The sequence below is a fragment of the Ammodytes marinus genome (assembly GCF_949987685.1).
Source record: "Ammodytes marinus genome assembly, chromosome: 19".
Classification (NCBI taxonomy): Eukaryota; Metazoa; Chordata; class Actinopteri; order Uranoscopiformes; family Ammodytidae; genus Ammodytes; species Ammodytes marinus.
In genome coordinates, this window is record NC_137223.1 from 1790001 (window position 1) to 1803731 (window position 13731).

A 13731-nucleotide genomic window follows, 5' to 3' on the forward strand; every position below is an offset into this window, starting at 1 on the left:
GTCAATTGGTAGTTGATCTCTGCGAGCATTGTGTGCGTACATGCTTTTGGGCGCGTGCGAGATCAAGCGCTACATACTGAGATTAAAGTCAGTGAAAGAGTTACCATCGCTCATGCAGGAGACCTTTGGTGTCACTGTGGCGGAGTGACAGATACATTTGTCACTTTGGACAAGGATTCCTTTATTATACCGACAGCTCGGCATAAGATGTATTAGGGCCTGTGAAAGTGAACTAAGCTGTGGCTCAATCACAGCACGGAGCGGCACAGAATATACAATATCTACCGTACACGCAGGTAAATACACTAAATTATATTAGATCCGCATCAACTACTCCCAACACGCTCAGGGACTCAATGTTGGCAAGTACCCCCCTGCAGCTGACAGCAGTCTTGGTTCATTAAGTTGCTGGTGGGGGACAGAGGATCCCTGATAGTCACTGAGGGCGAGTGTGTTCAATGTAAAAGGAAGGGAATGGTTCAAAGGATCACATCACTGCAACTCCTTAATCATAGCTGGCAGGGGTCAGCCGGCACAGACATGAGATGCAGCGAGGAAAGTGTGCGTCTGTGTGTGTTTGACTATACACACTTCGTTGGAGCGTATAAGAGTGTGTGTGTGTGTGTGTGTGTGTGTGTGTGTGTGTGTGTGTGTGTGTGTGTGTGTGTGTGTGTGTGTGTGTGTGTGTGAGTGTGTGTGTGTGTTTGCCCGGCTGAGAGGCAGATGAGAGAGAGACAGCGAGAGCGTGTTTCTCACACTCACACTCAAGAGCCTGTGAAAGGTCAGCGCTTAGTGCTAACAGTGCAAGATAACAAGTGGCACACACACACACACACACACACATATGTTATGCTCATGCACAGGCGCATACTTAAGTCCAGAATAGGAAAACACTCAAGTATCCTTGGTCAAAACTATATTAGTCGCCTGCCAAAAGTATTCCGACCATCTGACCCGTCTGATATGATCAGTCTCAAACGTTGGTACACACACCTCTGCTAATTTATTCATATAATTTTTTTCGGTTTAGGGTGAAATTATTTCGCTGAAAAGCATTCGGATAAAAGGACAACCTCCATCTTTTGCCAACACTTTCCCTGTGATAGTGGTCAACAATGGAGCAGAAAGCACACAGATGACCTCAGAGTGCTAAGCGACATCCAGAACAACCGGAGAGAAGAGCAGAAAGACAGAGAAGCCTGGACGGGCCTCACTCTCTGTCTCTGTCTCTCTCTCTCTCTCTCTCTCCCTCTCTCTCTCTCCCTCTCTCTCTCTCTCCCTCTCTCTCTCTCTCTCTCTCTCTGTCTCTAGTAAGCCCCTTCACAGTCATCAGGGCTTTCCAACGCTTCCTGTTTTCGCAGGGGAGAATTGTGGGAGATAATCTCCTGCTGCCTATTGGCTGACAGCACACAAAAAGCGGCCCTGGAAAGCGGGCTTTTGTTACTGCGGCGACTCAAATCCAGCGGCTGGCTTTTCTTTCTCCCCCGGCCCTGCCGAGGCACACACACTGTGCCACACCATCAGCGAAAAAAAAGAAAAGAGAAGGAATGACATATAGAAAAGGGGGAAACCCTCCTGACCCTACGCTATGCAATAGCACATGACTGGCAACAAACACTGAAGCACGTCGCTAAGAGAGCCACACAGAGATGACAAAGGAGGCAAGGTGTTTGTGTGTTGCGGAAAAATTAAAAAAGAAACTATCCATCTAGAATACATCAAGATACATCCCACCAACCTCTGATAATATGCGGTGCATCACTACACTGTATCTCCTTACAAAGGCCAGAACCTCGGCTGACTTTATTAATTGACCGTCTTTATTTAATCCATTCATTAATCTGTTGTGGTTATTCACCCTTAATCAAAACAATATCTGCGATCATAATGAGACGTCTTAAAGCTGGTGGGATTATACAATAGCCTGTCACTGGCAGCAGCGGCAACAATGGTATTATGACAACACATTTCAGAAAACACCAAAAGTCAAAAAGCAGTGACAATAGTCTTGAAAGGAGCTTAATGGAGCGGGACAACAACTACGGCGTCCCCCCCGAGTCGTTATAGGGCAACCCACTTCCCACGTTCATTAGGTTCTTGACAGTCAAGACATGATTAGTCGAGACCTGATTAGCCGTCAAGACTTTATGCATGAGTTCAGCCCGTCGCTAAAGAGGCCGCTTACTGTCTGAATGTAATTAGTTAAGTCTCATTCCCATACATGTCTACAAATGTCCTGCTTGAGTCCATTGTCCCCTACTGAAAACATAAACAAACTAATCTGACTGATAATCCATTCACTGTCTTGACCTTGTTTAAGTATCTGATGAGGCCACCAAAGACAGAGGAGACGATGGAGTTAAAGTGGTTAATGCCCTTATACGGTAATGGCAACTGTGGCGGGGAGGCAACTTCATATTTAATCGCTGAGTTTTTGTGTTGCATCAACGTTTACAGGTGGTTAGCTTGCTTTGCAGATACATCCCGAACTCTGTTTCCAACCTAACCGACGATGTGTCATGTGATGGGACAAGGGGGACATGGTTGGTTGGTTGGTGGACGAAAGAGAAAGGGCAGCTGGGGAAAAAAATGGGGGACCTTTTATTTTCTGATTTGAATAAGATGGCCTGGATACGTCCCCCCTCCCTCCCCCCCCCCCCCCCCCCCCCCACACACACCGTATGGTCCGAGAGGGGTTACACACACACAGAACAACGACACGCAAAACAAACTCGGTCGCGCACGCTACGCTAACGGCCACTGTTGTTGTTCTTGTTTTTTTCTTTGTGCTGCTTACATGTTGTGTTTTTGTTTCAAATATCCTTGGTTTAACGCTCATCCTCACCAGGTTGCAGGCTCTTTTCCTCCCTCCCCTCTCCTTTGTTTAACCATCCTCCCTACACCTGCTCGCTTAACCACTCCTCTGTCTCTAGGCTCCATCCTCCTCTCTGCCCTTCCCCACCCCTCCATTACTCATCTCAGCTCTTTATCTTTAGAATACTCATAGGCTCCGTGGCTCCGCCATGTTAAACCCATTCAACTTCCTCTTCTATCATCCTTTGCATAAAACCATAACTTGGTAAAGGGAAAAAGAGGGCCTCGTTTTCAAGACAGACAAGCCTACCACTGTTCTCTGGTCACACTGAGGCTGGGACACATCACCAACAATAAATCAGACTTCCCCTTTTGAAAGCAGGTGCGTAGACACATTTAGAAATAAGAAATGCGGCGAAAGACGATACTAGAGAGTGTTATCCATCTCGACACTTGTTACACACAGCAAAAGTCACCATGTAAAGTAAGACTAAGGTACAGCAAATGAGTTGAAAAGATATGTTTAGCTAAATTAAAAAAGGGAGATATTGGCAAAAGCTATACATTATAATAACTCAATTAAACAAGGGCTGAATGGGAAGAACTTGTTTGAGCCTACCTTGACATCTGAGAAGAACATCTTGAGCATGTTGGAGCTCGGGTAGCGGGTGTAGAAGAACATAAGCTTGGCCTTCTTCAGATGGTTAGGGGAGAGACCCTCTTGGATCTGAAAATAGCTGTCATTAAGGACGCAACACACTGTTCGGAAGGGAAACAACTTATGGCAGAGCAGCTATTGATATTATCACACATACAGTACAATATATGCGTGCTAATGATTGGCAAGAAATGATGGCTTGGATGACGGGTAACCAAATTTCCTTTCAGGCCTGAATGGAGGAGGGGAGGAGAGGGAGGGGGGCTGAAGACATTGCGCCAAAGCAAAAAAAGACCATTTGCTTTCCATTAGCATTGTCCGTATCAGGTGTGAGAGTGTCACGGTAAATAAAACGCCGAGCAGCACTACAGCCGATGCTTTTACATAAGGAGACTCATTTCACAGTCAAAGTGAGCAAACGCCTTTTGCCTATACACCCTGCGCTAACCTCCACCCGAGAAAAAAGGAGGAAGAAAAAAAAGGAAGACATTTGCATATCACAGACAAAGACAGCAGTTAACGCCAGTGACGGGCAAGAAAGGCCTTAATGGCTTGGCGACAGCACATGCCAAGCCCTGGAATATGACTGTCTGATGTTGGCTTCATATCAGTTAGAAAAACAAGGTCTCGGAGATAGGGCCCCCCAAAAACACTGGCCCAAGCAACATGAAAAAACCTTCTTCCACTTACACATGGGCCGTATTCAAATACATGTCAGAGGCCGTGTCTTCCTAATGGATCGCCTGGATTGAACAGCAAGAGAGGATGGAGATGGGCCGGCGGGGGCACCTTGAGGGGATAGTATGGTTCCAACCTTCAATTACATCCCCCTCTTCCTCCCTCTGCTCCACCCCTACCCCCCCCAGCTCCTCTGCTGCTGCCAACCCCTTGGAGGAGCAAGAGAAGGAGGAGGAGAAGGAGTAGAGGGGCTCTGAGGCTTTGGACACAGCCAGCAATGGGGAGTAGGGGGTGGGGAAGGGGGGGGGGGGGCTGAAACACATCTGCGCCACCGAACGGCCCAAGCCATTTCCATGGTGAATTAACAGCCGTATAATGCATCTGATAATATCAATCTGGAGGATAAGACATTGAAAAGGGACCGGGGGTAGGGGGCGGCGGGCTGCATGTTAAAACCTCAGGCTGTTTCAACAAGGGGTTTCCATCAAGCAGAAGCAAGACAGGGCTTTAAATTACACAGAAGATGCAGCCCAAAGTTTTTTTTTCTCATGAAGACTGTTTACACTTGAGTGGACAAAATACATTGCTTGACATTATTTATGATCTACAGAGGGGTGGCTGTGTGATCGTTAAAATCAGTCAAGTGTCCAGATGTAGTTGTAACTATAGAGCGGGGAAGAAGGCATCAGCTGCTAGATTGGATTGCCCTTGGCCTCAGGGTTACGCAGCAAAGCCAGCAAAATGCTGAACCACACTGGGCTGGCTTCTTAAAGACCCTGTCTACTTTGTCTGATTCAGTGAGGGAGAGGCAGAAGGAGAGAGAGAGGGAGAGAGAGAGTTGGTTGTAAACGCAGCGAGGGTCTTGCGGGGGAAACCCTGGCAGACTGGTGTTACTCTGTCAGGCCTGGCCAAAAGAGCAGCACTTCACTCTCCACACCACACCATCTGCTCCAAGTGGAGGGGATACAATGGATCCTCACACAGAGCGAGAGACTGGAATAAAAAAGGCCAGCTCTTTTTCAGTATAGGGCAAGGTGGGATTTATTTGCGGCGAGAGCTGTATACACTTACACTTAGATTAATTTGTTTTTTTGCTTTTTCAATTAGGATTAGCATCTTTCCCCGTATCAGTGAAATTTAAAATGATTTTGAAACAAAAGACTTGGAGATTTTTTACCTCTCAAGCCATAAAAACAAGATCACCTCCCTTCAGACGACAATTACCGAGCTTCATATCTCCTGATGAGGCATTTTCATCTCCAATTCACTCACAGCTTGCAAATGTAATTGTGATTGGGCTTAGGGGTGGCGTGCAAGGCTATTATTTTGTCATGATGGCGCACTCATACCAGCTGGCCTACTGTTCGTCTGCCACATCTGACAAGACATCATCATTCTCACAACACTTCCCCAAACCCCAAAGTCATAAGAGGGAAATAGCTGCACCACTTCCTAATTCCAGGTGTAAGGACAAGAATATTTGGAGTCGGACTGAGAACAAATGAGGAAATTGATAGCAGCCATCTGCTCCATAATGCTGCAGAGAGCTGGTGAACTTGAACACACCTCGCACAATGTCTGACATGCTGTCTCTGGCTTGCCAGGCTCAAGAAGAAAAAAGAGAAAGCAACAGAGATGTAAAAAAGAGAAGAAGAAATCTACATTTATGGACATGCTATAAACGGAGAGTAAATATGCAGATAAACTGATTCATAAATGTAATACTAATTAGAATACAATTTTTTAACAAACTATATCTTGTTATTGCCAAACTTTGTTCCTAAACCTGTGGAATAATCACTAGGAATCAAAAATAAAAGATTTAAAAGCATAAAGCAACAACACATGTGGTTTTGCCTATTCGTTCCATTTAAGGGGAGTACATCGGGTAATGCCCTGAATTAAAAAATGCTGCAATAGAAGCCACAGCATCTGGCATATGTGGTTATTGTTTGATTGTTTTCTACTTTCTCTCCGTCTCTGTATGTCTCTCTCTCCCTTTTCTCTTTTCATCCCTCCATCGGGAGCCCGTAGAAGCAAAGGATTATGGATCTCTGAAAAGCGTTCACCCTTGGGTCAGAAGACAAGACAAGGCGAGGTAATGAAAGATAAACAGCTCGCTGCAAACACCTGTTAACGTCCGCTTCAAAGAAAAGAAAGGGAGGAGGGGGGTTTGCAGGGAGGGAAAACAAAAAAATAAGTATTTGGCTGCCAAGCAACAGCCGAAGGCCCCCCCGGGCTGTTGACAGATCTTTATGAAATGAAAAAAAAGAGAAAGAAACGACAATGATTGTGGGCTTTTTACAACAGCGATGGATGATAAGAGGAACACGAGAAAACACAAGCAATCATAAATATACATCTTTACCGAGTCCTCAGGCGAACCTTTTGTGACATGCACACACTAAAAGACACAAAGACATACACACTGGAAAAAAGCCAGGCGCTCAGGTACACACAAGCAAAAACCAAGCATCCTAAGTGTTAAATACACATAGTCACTTAGCTAATAAAGCCCTAACAGGTAAAAAAAAAGAAAGAAAATGTTGGATTAATTTCTGAAGCGTGTGATGAATGCTAATGACTTGGATACAAAGCTTTCTAAGGACAACCAGTGTGACACAAATCAAACTTTCATAAGGGTTAAGCGGTGTTGAATACTGAGGGACTAAGGAGGTATAGGGGAAACAGAGAAGGAAGTGAATGTATCTGCTTAAGCTAATAGTCCTGAGTCCCCAGGGGTTTCAATTTGAGCCTCCCACAGGGGATAGCGTCTTTATCCGTAGGGCATGATTGGGGCACACTCGGGTTAAACTATAAAGAAGGCTATATAACACCATTTGTGTGCCAAGTTTCAGGATGCTATCTCCCTCCATTTTTTTTATTAAAAGGAATTGGGGCAGTAAATGTCGTGGGGACCTTATCTTTGTGAGTAAGTGATATGTGACAAGAACGCTTTTAAAGCACTTAGGGTTGAAGATGGAGGAAAAGGCTGTAGGACGAGGTACGTGTATAAAAATAAATACAACAATGCAGTAGAATGGAGAAGAGAACACCAGTGGGAGGACAAGTGATTCATCAACAATTTCTCAGATTCTTAGGACAGTTTCAAACAGGCTAAAAAATATTAGATATTTAACTCTTTGTGGTTCAGCTGCAATGTTTTTCACCTGTCTCTACGGAATCACCACCTGAAATCAGATATTTGCCGGATTATAAAGGCATGAGCTGGTCTCAACTGGACCAGGTAACGTTTAAACATCAGGTCACTGTTATACACATTCACTTTGTTTGACTTTCAGACCCCTCAAAAGCACACTCTCTCACACACACAACCCAGATTTTTTAAAAAGGATACGTTGCTGCCTGAGTAGGGTGAGATGTCGGACATGTCCTGGAGGTCGCCGCACTCAGACTTGATGAGGGACAGGGAAAGTCCCTCGGCTGTGCTGCCAGGGTGCGCTGGTGAACAAGAATGACGGTGGTGTCCCATGTGGTGGTGGTGGTGGTGGTGGTGACCTGATGCCATCTTGGTCCTCAGGCTGGTGGTCTCCCGGGACAGGTCCATGGAGTCTGGTGAGGAACGGTCCTTTCCTGGGTAGCCACCTGTGGGTGGACCAAGGGGACTCTGGAAAGGGTAGCCCATGAGTGGCAGTGGAAAGGGGTGTCTAAAGGATGGAGGGCTGAAGCCCATGGAGGCAGAGAGTGAGGAGGGGTGAAGGGCGGGGTGGTGGTGTCCGCCATGGGCACCCACAGCTGAGGACTGATGGTGGTGCTCACTTGGTGTCTTCCTCACGACTAAGGGGAGCGCCTCGGTTTGGTCATTGGTGGTACCTGGCATCCCGGGCATGCTGGCAAAGCTGTCTAGTGGATTGGGAATGATGACATCACCGAAGCACTGCAGCCTCTGGTTGGCGGTGTGGAAGTTGGGGTTGTCTCCATTGACAACAGTGGGAAATCTTTCAGAAGGCATGGAGAGTGTTGGAAAGGCCTGCTGGGGTGTCGGGCGTGGAGGCTTGGCAAAAACCTTAACCACTGTGTCCACCACCTGGGTCATGGCTGAATTGAGTTCCTGCTTCAGTGTTTCTGCCAGCTGTTTACCTTCAGCATGCATGGAGGAGGCCGTACCACCCTGTCCTTTGCTCCGGCTGAGGCCCTCTCTCCTTGGCTTTCCGCCCCCTGCCAGCATCGCCTGCTCCTGAAGCAATGCCCGTGCCCTGTCCAGGAAATGGCCTGGGTCAAGGTCAGACATCTCATTGTCAGATCGCATATCATCACCACCCCGGTCGTCACCGCCTGTGTCAGACCTGGCTGGGCTGTCCTCAGACATGTTTCCAATGTCATTGTGGAGGTCATTGTGGAGGTCGTTGTGTTCTGAGTCGTCGGTTGAGTCGTAGATCTGAAAGAATTTCTCCTGCAGCTGGCGTAGCTGTTTCTGCATGTCCTCAAGCTGCAGCTTCAGTTGCCGCCGCTCCTCCTGCTTCTGTTCCTTCCTCTGGCACACCAGCTGGGTGAAGCTCTGCTGCTGCTGCTGAGGCAGACGCTGCTTACGCTTGTTCTCTCGGCTGCTGCTGCTGCACACCTCGCCTCCCCGTGGACTGCTGGGGGCCTGCTGCAGAGACTGAGGTGGTGGACAGTCTAGATCCATCTCCCTTTCTCCATCCATCTCATGGTCCCGCTCATGACGGGAAGAAGCAGGTACCACAACGCTGGGTGAGTGGCTCATACCACGTATTATGTTTTCTACACGGGCCCGCTTGGCACGAAGGTGTTCATCATTAAGACGTTCAATGTCAAAGGTGGCCAGGCCAGGAGGACGACCAAACGGTGACAAGCACTCTTGAGGGGTGCTGTCCTGGGAGGAGTTACTGCATGCATCCTCCTGGGGAGCATCTGAACTTGCATTGGAGAGCCCTGATCCGGGGAAGCCTACATCCCCTCGATCACCCCTGTCCCCTCTTTCTCCCCTCTCGGGTCCTCCTCCATTTTTAGCCATGTTATTCTTGAGAAGCTGGGAGATAATGGTGGTGCCAGGGAAGGGCATCATGGTGTCCTCATAGGAGTTGGCCCTCTTCAGTAGCTTTCGGAGAACATTGGACTTGGACTCACTGTCGCTGGCTGATACAACGCCAGGCCCACCATGTGTCTGCACTACAGAGCACTCCATGGAGTCGGCGTCTGATCCGTGGTGAGAGTGGGAGCTCAGAGAGTTCATGGCACTGAAAATGGCTGCTTTGGCGCGGGCAATGTTATCAGTGGTTGCTGTTGTGGCTGCTGCTGTGGAGGAGGTTGTGCTGCCCACGGTCCTCTTAACACCGATGTCCACACGTCTTCGCTTGGTCTGTCTGTTCAGGAGGGAGTCGCTGTCATGGTCCGGCATCACGGGCTGCTGCTATTGGGCCATATCCCACAAAGCCCACTCCTCTAGGATGTAAGCCAGTGAGTACCTGTTGACAAAAATTCAAAGATCCATGAAATATTTTCAAAATCCATCTCCTAGAATACTTCAAATTCTAAAATAAATCAACATTGAACAGAAAAACGTGGACTGAAAGAATAAAAATTAACCTCTTGAAAAATTGCAATAGCCAATATTATAGATGTAAACTGAAGAGTTTTGTTTCAAGCCAGCAGACAATCCCTCTTAATATGTATCTAAAAGGAGAGGGGCGTCCATGGTTACATTAAGGCAGTAAGGACCAGTGACAGAGGGGTAAAGGGAACAGGCAAGATGGGGTCAGAATTAGGCCTTGGCTCCACATTCCAGGGCAAAGTCCTACATTTTATCCTGTCCTGTTACACGCCGCGTGACACTGAACCAGTTCCCACGGAACACAAAGCTGCATAAAATTATGATAATTACTTAAGTACTTGTCCTCATTTCCATTTTTGTGCGGATTGAGCCAACATACAAAGCTATTAACTAACTAAATAAAATAAAAATAAATGGTGCTCAACAAAATGTGGTATACAAACGGAGGCAATGCACATTGTACGTCTCACATTGATCATTTACCAAATCCAATTATAGTGAGTGAGCTATCGCATGATCTGCTCAACAAAAATATTCTCATTTTAAGCCGTGTTTACAAAATAGTGTCGTTTTAAAATGCAATTACCATTTTCAGCTCAATCAATATCGCCATCATATCTTAAGTAATGGGGTAAGTGACACAAAAGAAACAGAAAATAGGCCTATTGATTTTGGTGCCAGCATGAGCTCACTTGTGTGTTTTTTGTTTCTCTTTTCATCTGGCAAGGGCAGTTAATTCTGCTCAAATGAATAGGTCACAAGGGTCAACTCTGGCAAGGAGCAACTTAAAGCGCTCTTACAAAAACCCCTAATGCCTCTCTGAAAGCAAAACCGTTTTGTCAGTACAGGCCTGCATCAATAACGCTATGCTGGCAGAAGTGGCAGCGTCTTAGTCAAAGCCCTATTAGATGCATCCAATCTCAAATGCAGGGATATTCTCAGAGACTTTATAATATATGCCTTTCTTTAAAAAAGGAAAATAAAATTATATTAGAAAATGTTTAAATTTGTGTTGTCTTCTAATTTTTTTTTAGAATTGGCTAAAGTGGTGTAACAATTTATATTTTCTGTTACACTCTGTGAACACAGCGCTTATTAAGGCTTATGGTGGATCAGATAAAAATGATAAAATATAACAAATATAAAATTCTTTACTTGACTTCCATTGATTTCCATTGATTCCATTGGTTGAAAATATACTCAAATGTTACACTGATATAGGCAGACTTTAAGTTAGATCTAAGTAACAAGTAATTACAAATCATTCATTTTAAATATAAAAATGTCAAACATCGATGTTTACTTTTGTAATGTTATTCTTTGACTAAAGCATTTAACTAATTCAAAGGGTTGTGCAGGGAGATTTGAATTTTTCTCAAACTGATTATTTGTTTGCTCCAACTAAAATAAAATATATCAGCTTCTCTGCATTCTTCCTCACCTCACAGACACATTCAACCTGTACACACATTCACAGGCACGAACACACACACACACACACACACACACACACACACAGACACACAGACAAATTTGCTGTTGGCTTTGTTAGACAGTGTGTGATACACCAAGTGGCATGCATTGGCAGGTTTTTCATTTTGGAAAAACATTTTGTAAATTGACACTCTGTAAAAGGGCAAGATAAAACTGTCAAAGTCCAAATTTACTGGGAGACCAGGTTGGGTTTAAGTTTTTTTTCTCCCACTGAATTGAAGTAACACCACTATTTTAAAATACAACTGTTTGTTAAATGGCTTCGGCCCAAGTGTTGACAGAGTTAGGGCCATATCCAGCAGTACAGACGAGAGGTGATACATCTCCAAGAAGAAAAACACAACTTGACTTGATCGCCTCAGGATAATGACAATGAGCTTGAAATAGTCACCAACACCTGTCTTTTCCAACGGCGCACCTGTCTCCCATTGCCCATGCGCACTCTCTCCCTCGTTAAAAAAAAAAAAAAAAACTTTCAACAATTTCAAGCTATGGACAACCGATATGGTGTTCGCTCAGCTTCAACCTATATAGACAAGTTTCATCACAGGAAACCTTACAACGAAACCGGTCGGATGATAAGAAACAAAAAAGGTTTCAGGTTTGTAACTCGAAAAATAATATACTCTTGCTGTATGTAACTTTAAGGGGTTAAACTGTCAATCCATCAACATTCACGCATGAAATGGTTCAAAGTGAGACGTGGCGGCTGTTTAATTCGTAGGCTACATTTAATGGTCAATGGATAGAACACGATATCAAGACCAGAGAGACAGAGTTGCGCACACTTAAAAGCAATATACAGGCAGCCTTTTTTATTTATCACAACTGTACAAAATGACTGCTGCAGGAGAGACACCAAAGTCACAACACAAGAGAACTGACAAGTTCCGAAAATGCCTGGATTAGGATTGTATTTCTTCTAATTAAAAAGCCGTGTATGAGGTGTTCAAATGTGATTTGGACCTACAAGACACCGCAACAGCAAATCCAAGGTTTTCAACTGGATTTATCAAAAAACCTACATGATAAAACTCAGTGTCCGTCTAACATCCACCAATGCTAAAATAACAAAAAAATAATAGGCTGATATCACGCTCGTTCGAAACTTACTTCGGAAAGTTGCAAATCAACTTGATCTCGGCGTTGACGAGGAAGGCTGGGCTACCGTCCGCAAATCATCCTCGCAACAAAAAAACATATACGGGCTGCTCGCGAAACTCTTCCCACATATCAAGGTGAGGGGGAACGAAACAGAGCAAAACGCTGTCGTAGAGATATCATTAGCTGTGGATCCACCACAATACATTTCCCCCCGTTAATGGTGTTTATTTATCTTTCTTCCGCCCACCGTGCATCAGATGAGGCAGAACAACAAGAAGAGAGGGAGGTATATTCGAGGATAGAGGTTACTTACCCTTTAGATGAAGAGGGGGACAACCTGAAACTCCTAACGGCACAAAAAAAGAGAGGAATATAAGCAGAGCGCCGCGGACCGCTGGACGCTGGGATGTTACAATTTCTCAGAGAAAGGAAGAGAGCCCGAGTAAAGTCAGCGGCGCGAGCCAAAGGAACAAAATAGAAAAAGAAAAATATAGATGGTGAAAAGAGCTCTTGCGCGTCGGTCTCTCCTTCTATCCTCTGCTGTGACTAAAAGAGTGAGAGACATAGAGAGAGTGCAAGTGAGAGCGAGCGAGCGAGAGAGAGAGAGACACTGCCTGTGTGCGTCTCCGAGGCGCACTGGATGCAGAGGACTGGATGCTGGAGAGCGCTCCTACGCCACTAAAGATTCACTTTAAGACACGGCTGAAGGAAACAGGAAGACGCGTGCGTCACGAGCGGCGTGATGTAACTGTCGCAACCTACCAATAAGAGGCGTCCGTCCGGTCCGGAGAACAGCGCACTGAACTTGACCAGGGAATGGGGACTTGAGCATGCAACTATAAGAGAGAGAGAGAGGGAGATAGTGGGGGAAAAAGGAAATACCACTCTTACTAATCTCTTTCTTCCCAAATCATCGACTAAGCGAGTATAATCATCGTTACGCACTTTGACATTGCACCACCTTTAAGCGTAAAACACATTGTCCACATCTTAGTATGATAGTTATGCTAGTATACACTACTTAATTAAGTTCCTTTTTTGCACTGGTTTTAAGTATGCTATATTAGAGACTTTGAAAAAAGTGTCGAACAATCTGAATAAAATCAATTTCACGATAACTGCTAATTTTTTTTTTGTATATAAAATACATGGATTCGTTTGGCAACCAGTGAGACTATCTATCCCCATGTATTAATTACAATTAATATTAAAATCATGGATAAATGCAACATTAAATCATTTGCTTAGGCATTTCGTTTTGTTCCGTATAGCCTATTATTTGCATATGTTTTAGCCTTCTTGTGACGGTAAAGTTACAAATGAATAGTCTATTTTAGAATCAAACGGACTTGCTTCAACGCTTGTGTTAATGCATGTTTCGACCATGTGTATGGGAGCTTATTAAAAAGGCATTACCAATCCCATAGCCCAGTCATTTTTAATGGTCACC

The 13731-nt window shown here is 45.1% G+C and overlaps 1 protein-coding gene across 1 annotated transcript in view; it reads right to left on the bottom strand.

Annotated features, from left to right (window-relative positions):
- Nucleotides 1–12677, bottom strand: part of LOC307265991 (prospero homeobox protein 1-like) — a 28695-nt gene extending 16018 nt beyond the window's left edge. Inside the window, exons 1-3 of the mRNA XM_080047853.1 lie at nucleotides 12595–12677; nucleotides 7509–9597; nucleotides 3434–3541 (exon numbers count right to left, since the gene is read on the bottom strand). Coding sequence (XP_079903979.1) covers nucleotides 3434–3541; nucleotides 7509–9530 — 2130 coding nt within the window. The 5' untranslated portion in view covers nucleotides 9531–9597; nucleotides 12595–12677. The remainder of the gene's footprint in view (nucleotides 1–3433; nucleotides 3542–7508; nucleotides 9598–12594) is intronic.
- Nucleotides 12678–13731: the final 1054 nt, after the last annotated feature.